The sequence below is a fragment of the Triplophysa rosa genome, linkage group LG18 (assembly GCF_024868665.1).
Source record: "Triplophysa rosa linkage group LG18, Trosa_1v2, whole genome shotgun sequence".
NCBI lineage: Eukaryota > Metazoa > Chordata > Actinopteri > Cypriniformes > Nemacheilidae > Triplophysa > Triplophysa rosa.
This window is the reverse complement of record NC_079907.1, coordinates 12022149-12032805: the sequence shown is the minus strand read 5'-3', so window position 1 is coordinate 12032805 and position 10657 is coordinate 12022149. Positions and strand designations below refer to the sequence as shown.

The following is a 10657-nucleotide window of genomic DNA, read 5'->3' as shown; positions in this document are numbered from 1 at the left end:
ACAAAACCATAAACAGCACTGCCTTTGGCACTCAGTGTTGTGTGGCAGCCGATAAGAAGGTGCACTTTTCTGTGAGATGAGCTGAGTTGAGAATATCCAGAGAGGGACAGTGACTAACAGCTCTGCTTTGCTACCCACTCTATTGACTTTGAGTGAAGTGGCCCATCGCCACTTCCAATCCTTATTAATCTCCAAGAAGCAGGCGGAATCTCAGATGTGCACCAGAAATGAGAGTCTGCTGCTACTCCGATGAAAAGAAATGGCTTACGGGAGTCCAATCTATCATGTGGAGTAGTCATGACTCATATATGCACATTTCACACTGCAAGAGAAAAACACTCATTGCATTCAGATACTTGTGTTTTTATGCATTCGGAACAGCATTAAGAGAGAGCAAGAATGGTTTTCTTTCCGCAAAAACATTTAGCCCCGGTTTCACAGACAGGTCTTAGTTAAAGCCTGGACTAACCCTCAGTTAAATTAGGATATTTAAGCTATTTTTATAGAAATGCCCTAGTAAAAAACATTACTGGAGTGCATCTTGAGACAAAACAATGGCGCTGACATCCTTTAAGATGTTTTAAGGCGAGTTATTTTCAGTTAATACTGCTCAAACATTCATTTTAGTCTGGGATTAGCCTTAAGCCTTGTCTGTGAAACCGGGCATTAGTTGAGTAACTTACAGTGTACTTTGACATCTATTACATTGCGAACTGCAACCAACGGCTCACTCCACCGTTCACACCTCCTTTTGAAGCACTACAGTGGCTGACACAGGACTAAGATGTCGTCACGTTTTCACTTCTTTGCCGAAGGAGATAACATACAGTATTTACGAAACGCTCTGTAGAGCAATTTGTCCGTTTAGGGCTACTGTAGAAACAACATGACGAATTCCATGTAAGGGGACCCGCCGTGTATGTAGATGGAAATAGCTCATTTTAATGTAATAAAAAACATAACGCTTCATTATGTAAGGTCTTTATACACCTCTGAAGACATAGTTATGTTTATTATATTACATTTCTGTCAATAGATCCTCCAAAAAAAGACACACTGGACCTTTGGCCGATAACGACAACCAATAATTCTTGAACATTGGAAGCCGATAACCGATATATTGGCCAATAAACAGTATCTAAATATTAATATAACATTTTCTGAAACTGAAAATTCTTTTTTCCCCCTGAAAATCATGAACCAAGCCTACTTTACACTAACTAAAGATTTAACTTTTAAACTTTCCTGGTATCATTTTTATTTAATAAACAAATTAAAGATGTTCTCAATACACACAAGTCTAACGGTCTCAAGACAGAAAGCATTCAGACAGCAGTCTGATTCATACAATATGCTTTTGTTCCTATAATTTACACGTTCATAAATATCTACATACCACATCAACAATGTTTTGCTTATATCAGTAGGCTAAGTGAATGATCATGTCAGAAAGACAGTGCTGTACTGGATTTTAACTGTGAGCAGCGTGCAGCTCAAGTGCTTCAACCAGAAGAAATTATTCATAATTTATCGGCTATAACATATCGGCCTAAATTTTTATCATCGGCCGATAACATTAAAAATATCCATTAATCAGCCAATACCGATATGGCCGATAATTTATCGTGCATCCCTACTTTAAAGTCCTGACTTTTTCACAAGCCAGTGGAGATGTTAGCTCTCTAGACTTTAGATTATAAAGCTATTCAAGTCTGCATTCAGAGTAAACAAAAATTGGATTTCATACTATTCAGCCAAACAATCACTCCAAGGTGATCCCTTTTCAAGCTGCTATAATTCCTCTCATGGAATTTCCCTAGGCGCAAGCATACACCTACTAGCCATAGTTATGCCATCCCTTAAACAGTAGAGGAAATACTGCCCTAAGGGACAGGGATGAAGCATGCAGCTCATCTCTTAAGCACATTTAACGGCTCGTTACCCCACCACTCCTTTCAGGCAACACTCCTTGGTCAGGTGCCATTCTCTAATATGCTGGAAATGAGCCACGAGCCTCGACAGTCCTCACGCAGTCGGTACGGCGTGCTCAAGGGCCATTTTGGTTCCGAAAGGCGTGCTATAGTGTCTTACACAGAGAAGCCAGAACAGAAACTCTTCTGCTCCTGCAATAATCAATTCCCTGTTAACACCGCTAGAGATACAACATGAGGAAACACCTTGACCTGTAGCTCTTAACAAGCCGCCATATAGGTCAGTGTCACATGAAAAACTAATTGTACAGCATGAAAGCATGATGAAAAGGATTCTTGCTGTCCAAGGTTGTCTGCCACTGGGATGATGAAAACAAAGAGGCTGAAAGTATTTCAGGATTGGAGAAACTTTCAAGGTTCCCCCTTTCAGTGTAGAGAAGTACACAAAGGTTTGAAGCAAGGTTATTCAAGGAAAACTAGTTCCAATGAAGGCAAGTGAAATGCTTTCGGTAGTTTAAGAAATATTTAATACCAACAACAACACATGTATAGTAAGAACAAACCATTAAAACATTGAAACTCTGAAACGTCCAGAATTGAAGCACTGTAATAAATACCATAATGAACACCAGAACAGTCACAACGAGGTGTCTGATATTTCTCCATAATTGTCCTCACATATGCAAAAAGACCTACACCGTGGAATCAAGGGGCTGCTGGGCATCAGATGATGTCATCAAAAGATACAACCGCTTGGAAAGCTCCGGACCGACTCTGCGGGTTGTAGATGTAACGCCCTCTCCGCGGCGAATCAGCACGTCTGCCAGCAGGCCAACTTTTTCTAGCTCCGTTTTACACCGTGCATATGCCTGCGATGAACAAAATATACATTTGAGACCTGAGATCTCACACAGCCATACAAAACCTCATTATATATGACACATCAGTGATATATGTAACTGCATGTGCTATTTGTGCGTCGTTGAATAGGTTGGGAGTACAGACAGTTTCAGCAGCAACAACATAAACAAATATTATGTGACCCAAACTTAACTTCCGGTAGACCCCTGCAAAGAATCAATAACTGTTGAGTAGTTTTATTTTAATTCAATCCAATTGATATACAATAAAAAATGATATATTATTACAAAACACAGACTGGAAGTTAACTAGCCAGGCATATGATGAAGCCGTGATTAAACCTTCTATAGCCTTAAAGGGGGGTGTCCAATTTCTCTTAGCCATTGTTGATGTTCAAATCACCAAAACAAACACACCCCTACCCCCATCTTTTGCTTTCGTCAGCGCTCAGCTCGGCTAATGTCCGTCCTGTGCACTGTGCACCTTACTGCTGATTGGCTACAAGGTTGTTTTGGTACTCGGCCCGACTCAGTTGTCTAAAGCGTAATTCCGTTACCCCGCCTTTAAGAGGTATCAATATTATAAAAACAGTAACTGTTTGTTTGTTTCTGGATGCTAACCTGAACAAGAATCTGTGGAGAAGGATAGACGCTGAGTATAGCACTGGCCATATCAGGGCTGACGCGGTTCAGCTGTTGTATTTGCCTCTTCCAAACCTGCAGTAGGCCATTCCCTGCCCGGTCCACCTTATGACCACCTGACCACTCACTCTCCAAGCAAAAAGTGAAACCTGTGTTCTCTCGCTCTCGCCTGAGAGAAAAATAACACAAACCAAAAAATAAATAAATAAATGAGCCACAAAGCAGAAGCTGCTTTGGAAAGTGATGAATATGGAAATACTGGCTTTCCGCTCACTTGAATGGCGCCTCTGCTACAGCCTTGGTCGACATGGTAATAAAATCAGTAAAGTCCTTCCAGGTCGAGAGGAAACGGACCTGCACCCCGGTATGCAGCTGCAAGTCTACCAAAGCCTGATGGACAGGTGAGGGGAGAGAAAGGCTTCAGAAAACCTTACATGCCACTGTATGAAAGCAAATTCAGCCCTGAATCGACTGCCAATGAGGTGCTTCAGCTTACCTCCTCCACCTGTACTCGTGAGACATCGGGAAGCTGCTTGATATCGTCTTTCTTTCTTCTCTTTTTCTGCCCTCCCTCAAGTCCCGCGTCCTTCTCCTCGCCCAGCACTGCCTCACGGTATTTCTTCTGACATTTTGAATTCTGGGATCTGCAAAACAGCATGTATTATTGTAAAAATATGCAATCATATCAGAGCAGCACAGGGTAAAGGGGTAAGCCGTGCATTTAAAATAAACCAGACTGTCAATATATTGTGTTAATTATTGGATAATTTATTTAATTATTTTGGATTTTTTATTTAAAAAAAAAAAAAACATGACTCTTACATACGATTATTAATACGGAATGTTACATTAGAGCAATTCAAAACTGAAGTATAAACTTCATTTCCACAGTCACCGCCGCTACCAACTACCGAATCACAAGATACACTGCTGTAGTCTGTTGGCCAGTGTTAGGCTTATCTTCTATTAAACTGGATTAAAACAAACATTAAGGCAAATTTGCTATAATGATTGAAGATATTTTCATTTGGAGGTCTTTCTCAGCAAATACTGATTATGCAATTAGTTGGTTTATCTGCATATCATGTCATTAATTTGGACAAAACATGTATGGATAGGCAGACAGATCTTCACTTAGTACACAGCATACTGTAAATAAAATCATATTCAAGGTTAAATACAACCCAAACCCAGCATCTGTGGCATGCGATCCAACATAATATTATACACAAAACATAACATTAATACCTTTTTTTATGTGCAAGTATAGGGAAAAAACTCATATTTTTACTAATTAAAATTGCTTGATATGAAAATCAAAGCCAGATCTCGGCAAGCTACTCACTTAAAGTAATTCTCTATGTCAATCACGACCATGCTGAGAGTCCTGCCTGGGTTCTTGCTCATTAGCACTCGGGTCCAGGAGGTCAGAGATATGCCACTTTCGGTCAACACACCGCCACTTTGCTTCTACATTAAAAACAGAAAACCACACTGTGGTCTTTATTCCCAGAAAACCCCTCAGGAAGTCTATGTACAAAGTCAACTAAGTCCTTTAAAGACTCACTGGATAATTTTACATAATTCAGTTGCGATCCTGTAATTCTATTCATTACATTTAATCACTCTGACACTTCTTGAAAAGGTCAAAACTGCTCATTTTACTGGTATTGCCCTTTCGGCCAACAAACTCTTTTAATTGCATCTTCAGTTGCCACATCATACAAAAAGGCCACAGCCAGCAACTCAAACAATTCTCTTATAAACGGTTAATTCAGTAATTATAATGGTCCAATAAGAAAAGACACCGTGCTAGAGCATTATGTGCCAACCTTGCAGAAGTTGTTAATCATGGTCACGAAGTCATCCAGCGGAACCTGGATTACAGTATGTGACTCTGGAATAGTCATCATCTCTCCGGTCTGCACATAATAAGAAAACAAAGAGACAACGGGTTTAGTTCCTCATTTCTACCCAGAAACAAATCATCATAGAGACATTTGCAACACAATGTACCAGTGGCTTTTTTCTAACGCATTAGCGCTCCACCGTAAAGCTCATGGCAAGAGACACATGGTTCATTATGTTTTGTTGTGTACATTTGTGTATGTGTCACGATCGGGACTATCATGCCTGTTGACAGGGTGAGTGTCTAGCCCAGGTAACACTGCGAGGAAGAGACTGCTTCTCTATGGCACAACTGCAGCCCAGAGCATGCAGAGATGTCAGGAGAGCACCGCCACCTTCCAGCTGCAGCAGTCCTGTGGGGGGGAGACAGTTAATCGATACTAATCTATTCAGCAAATGCAGCTTACTACTTCATGCCGTTGCTTTTTAACAACTCAGGGCAATGATCAAAAAGTACAGAGCAGGAAAATACTTGAGTCACACCATCACATTCCTGTCATTCCGGCTATGCTGTATATATCATGTCACATCATATGTCGTAATATATTCACAATATTAACATTTTTTAGAAATCTACTATTATGTTATTACATTTAAGTTGTTATTTAGTAAGAATTGAATTTAGTTGATGTTTTTGCCATATATGTTTAACACAAACTAGGTTGCAATATTTTTAAAATATTCAAATGTTTTGATTTTTAACAAATTAAAAACTTTAACGTCATACTCATATAACTTGCAACCTGTTAATTTTAAAACTGATTTGTTAAAATCGAAATATAATAAATAATACATTTTGTTCATGTTAGGGATGCACCGATACCATTTTTTAAAGACAGAGTACGAGTACCGATATTTTTCCTGGTACTCGCCGATACCGATGCCTGTACCTTTTCACAACACAATGAGACTAACAGAAATAGAATAGCTTCATAATTACAAACAACTCCACCTTAAACACATTCTGAAAAAAAGAATAATTTGATGTGCTTTTCACAAACTTTCAATGCAAATTTCAGTCAGTTCTGTCACATGAGGTATCGGTGCATTTTTACGAGTACGAATACATGAGCTTTGTATCGGGCCCGATACCGATATCGGTGAATCCCTAGTTCAGGTGTCTGGACCCAACCATACATCTGAAAGTCTGGTATGTCCTTTTATGGTATTTAAAAAAACAGACATGTTTACTCTTTTTTTAAAAGCTTAACAGGACTGGCCCACCCACCTGGGTCCACTGTCACCACCATGTGTTTGATGCACTCCTCTGGCCTTAAAGCTTTAACAGCATCAGCCATAGCTTTCTTCTCCAATCTCAGTCTCTCTTTCTCTTCCTGCTGTTGCTCTCTCGTTGCTCTTTTCCTCAGGGCTTCCTGTCTGGCAGCCTCCACTTCTGCAGGGGTTTTCTTCCGCTTCGCTAGGTGAGTGCCATTCTCCGCTGCAGGGGGAGGTTCTTCGGTGAGGTATGGTGCATTGTAGTCAGAGCTGAACTGCCTTGTTATATTGGTACAGATCTTGCTACGTTCTACTGGCTGGTCCTCCAACTCCGATATATACGGTGGGGGTAATGTAACTGGAACATTTAAGAGCTGTGAACGTCCATTAGAAAGTGAACTGGAAGCCTGGCTCTTTTCAGGAACAATGACTGCTGAAGCCAGATCAAGCTTTTTCTGCTTTAGTCTAACAGCCAAAGGAATCATGGCCTCTTCTTCCTCACTGTCACTGCTAACCATTAAGACATCACTTCCAGCAGCTCCAGCAGGACCACGTACTTCTGATGAAACTGGTTTATAGACAGGGGCCATTTCGGAGTCTGAATGGTCTAAAACAACCAGTTCAGTCTGTTTGATTTTTGACTGTGAGAAATCAAACACAGGCAGCTGTTCTGAATCACTGGAGTCACTGTCACTCATGAGAAATCCAGGTCTACTGATGCAGGTCATGGTGAACTGTCACATCATTCAAACATCTATGGTTCATGCACTGAAACGAGAGACAAAATTAAGACATTCCATACAAAAAGGTAGCATGCTTACATACGTTTAGAAGCACATTACGTAAGAGCTGATACAGTTACTATTGCTGCAACAGTAAAATTAACAGTTACCATAGTAAATATTGCGGTGCCAAATTATGGAAAATGATAACGTTTAAATAAAAGAACCGCTTTGGAGATTTTAACACAAGTAATCATACATGAACATTTTGTTGATAAAGCTCTAAAATATATCAAATTAAGAGAAAGGAAGCTGATTTATTTATCCACTGATTCACATCCACACGAGCAGAACTACAGCGTCTGTGTCACATAAAGGCAGAAATACGACAACAAAGAATAAAATACATAAAAACCCACAGAATCTATCGATATACAACTGCTCTTTTAACTCAATATTCTTTTGCGTTTTGCTTTTGTTCCACATATGAACATTATTGTAAACTTTTAGTTTCTACTTACGCCATTCGAATCCTGCAGTTCGCGGCTTCTGAGAGATGACGTAAGCACGTCGACGCAGCTGCGTCAGATGCACGTCATTCAACATGGCGGCGCTCTTGCCCTTGATACTTAAGTCCAGGACGTGTAAGTGTAATATACATTATATGCTTCGTTTTTTAAAATGTGTAATGTGTAGTCCTCTGTATATTGATAACGGATAGCGTGGATTAAACGATTGTTTAACGGTTTATGATGGCAGTGGTTTGGAAGCATGCGAACACTTGCGCTATATACGCATGTGTTGAATGTTGACAACAGCATCAGCTGCATTTAAACTGATAACTGAGAGATGTGCCCTATCTTTTTAAAAGTTAATGCGGATCGTTTGTTATTAAGACTGTTATTCTTCGCACCGCACACATGCAGAATATCACGTTGAAGAGACCAATATGGAGGGTTATAAACATCAAAAGTTGCAAGTAATAATCTATGCTGATTTTTTTTAGGTATTGTTCTGTCAAATCAGACACCTACTGTAGTTTTGACGAGGTTTGCTTCAAAGAAGTCAGGAGGAAGCAGCAAAAACCTGGGAGGGAATAGTGCTGGCCGACGATATGGTCACAAGAAACATGATGGTACGGTTTTACTGACTACTGACCGTAGCACAATAGCACAATATGTCGTTTAATGTTTCCCATTACCTCCTTGTGTCATATTTTGTCTTTTCCATTTTTTAAGGAAACTTTGTTCATGCTGGCAACGTCCTCGCAACACAACGTAAAGGTCTAATGCGCTGGCATCCTGGAGCTCATGTAAGACTTTATCAGTATTGTTTTTCTGTGATTAGCGTTATTTAAAGGAGTGATATGACACGGATGAAACGAATATTATCGTTCGTTTTAGATGTAATGCAATGTGTATACACGATTTAGGGTTAAAAAACGCTGTATTTTACACATACCATGCATGTTTGTAACTCCTCTTTGCCCCTGTTGTATCAAAATCCTACTCCCCGTGAGATTACGACTCCCCTGTTTTCCCCTAAAAAGGTTAGGGTTAGGATTAGGTGTGGGGGCGGGATTTAGAGATAGGGACCAATCACAAAGCAGCATCCTAAGTGAATGAACCAATCAGAAGTAGGGGAGTCGTAATATCATGGGGAGTCGAATTTCGGTACAACACCCAGCCCCTTTGAGCAGATTTTTTACAAAGCTCATCGCTCTGAAAAGCGAGGTGTGCTATGATTGGCCAGTTAACCAGTGCGTAGTGATTGGTTGAATACTGCAAGCGCGTAACGGAAGTGTAACGCCTCTTACCATATTTGGAACATCAGGTTCCAATACAATTGTACTGACAGGTACGCCCACCTTACTTGCGTATACATTTGGGTGGTCTTAGTCAAATCATACCACAAACTGACTTAGATTTGTGGGGGTGTGGTTACACGAGGCGTTTCAGGCAGGTCTGGGTGATCATTCACTTTTAGATAGAATGCATCTTTTGTTCCCACACTTTAATTTTTGCAATTTTACATGTCTAAAACATGCATTGGCAATTTAAAACACACCAAAGACACAGAAAAACACGTGTTCGTGCCATATGACCCCTTTAAAATGTGAGTTGTTTCTGAACAGTGAAAAAGCCCCGGTGCAATGTAACTGAACTATTTGAAACTCAAAGTCGTCAGAATTTGTATCAACATCTAATTTTCTGTCATTTTCACAGGTTGGTATTGGAACCAACAAAACAATTTATGCCCTAGAAGATGGTATTGTTCGGTTCACCAAGGAAGTGTACATTCCTCTACCACGGAGTGCTGAAGCCCGGGATGTGATCCCAAAACTTCCCAAGGGTGCCGTTCTGTACAAGACCTTTATTAATGTCATTCCTACAAAACGGGAAAATACATTTAAACTTGTGGACTTGGTATGAAAAGACGTTTCCCTCAAACTACATTTTGATCTGGATTCTTTAGATTGGTAAACCACTCTGCAGTATTTTGTTGCTTTTTCCAAATGCATCTAAAAATCAGTAGAATATGTAATTTCTTTGTATTTATGCAGTTATGTGCTACTCCAATAAACATTTTTATGTAACACCATGTACGTTGTTCTTTTTTTTTACATTAAATACACAAATAAAGTGATTTTACAGTCTAGAAGTAGAAAACTATACAGGAATAACAACTCAAACAGATGTTGCTGAACTAGTTACAAGCGGCTCGGTCCTACAACAGATCAATGGAGAGCTGCAAGCAACTGCTGAATTTGAGATCTGCTTTTCATGGACCATTAAACAGTGCAAGCATTGTCCTGTTAGTAGTTTTTAATCTTTTTTATTGACTCCATATCTATTTGTGTGTCCTATACGTCTGCACAGCCTGAGCCTTTAAGGATTTAGACGGTCTCTTTCTACTTTAAAATAGAGAAGGACTATCTTTGTAGCTGCTCCTTAGGGCTCAGCATGCTGTTCAAGCGTATCAGTAGGATTTAGGAGAAATGAAGCCGGAGAGTTTTCTCAGGTTAGAGAAGGCCAAGGAGAAATAAAGAGGGATTTTCCACTACAGTGTAGAAAGATGACAAATGAGGAGTTGCAGATCTCTCTGTGTGTATTGTGAAAGGATTAATTATGAACTGTGCGGAAACTTTTCAAAGAGAACCTTGAGCAAGTACCACTTCAAGCTCTAAGCTCATTTTATGGTGTAGATGTTCAAGGAAAACAGAATTGTTTGCTGCATCGCATTTACATTACAGAATAAAAAGCTGATGCAGTTCAATAGAAAATGGATGAAAAATAATGAGGGAATTTGCAGGTTAATCAGTGATTCTAGGCAATTCTCAGTAAAATAGTCTCCAAGATTTTTCACAGATAATTGTTCT

At 39.8% G+C, this 10657-nt stretch overlaps 2 protein-coding genes across 2 annotated transcripts; one reads left to right on the top strand and one right to left on the bottom strand.

Moving 5' to 3' along the window:
• Positions 1-2447: 2447 nt before the first annotated feature.
• On the bottom strand, positions 2448-7892 carry eme1 (essential meiotic structure-specific endonuclease 1). The gene is made up of 9 exons (XM_057358697.1): positions 7800-7892; positions 6570-7324; positions 5567-5694; positions 5266-5355; positions 4779-4903; positions 3930-4077; positions 3708-3823; positions 3413-3602; positions 2448-2800 (listed from the first exon to the last, which is right to left on the bottom strand). Exons 2-9 carry the CDS (start codon positions 7282-7284, stop codon positions 2624-2626), a joined length of 1689 nt encoding a protein of 562 aa, XP_057214680.1. The 5' UTR covers positions 7285-7324; positions 7800-7892; the 3' UTR covers positions 2448-2623.
• Positions 7817-9873, top strand: mrpl27 (mitochondrial ribosomal protein L27). Its single transcript, XM_057358698.1, has 4 exons — positions 7817-7922; positions 8285-8413; positions 8517-8590; positions 9504-9873. Exons 1-4 carry the CDS (start codon positions 7883-7885, stop codon positions 9708-9710), a joined length of 450 nt encoding a protein of 149 aa, XP_057214681.1. The 5' UTR covers positions 7817-7882; the 3' UTR covers positions 9711-9873.
• The last annotated feature ends 784 nt before the right edge of the window (positions 9874-10657 follow it).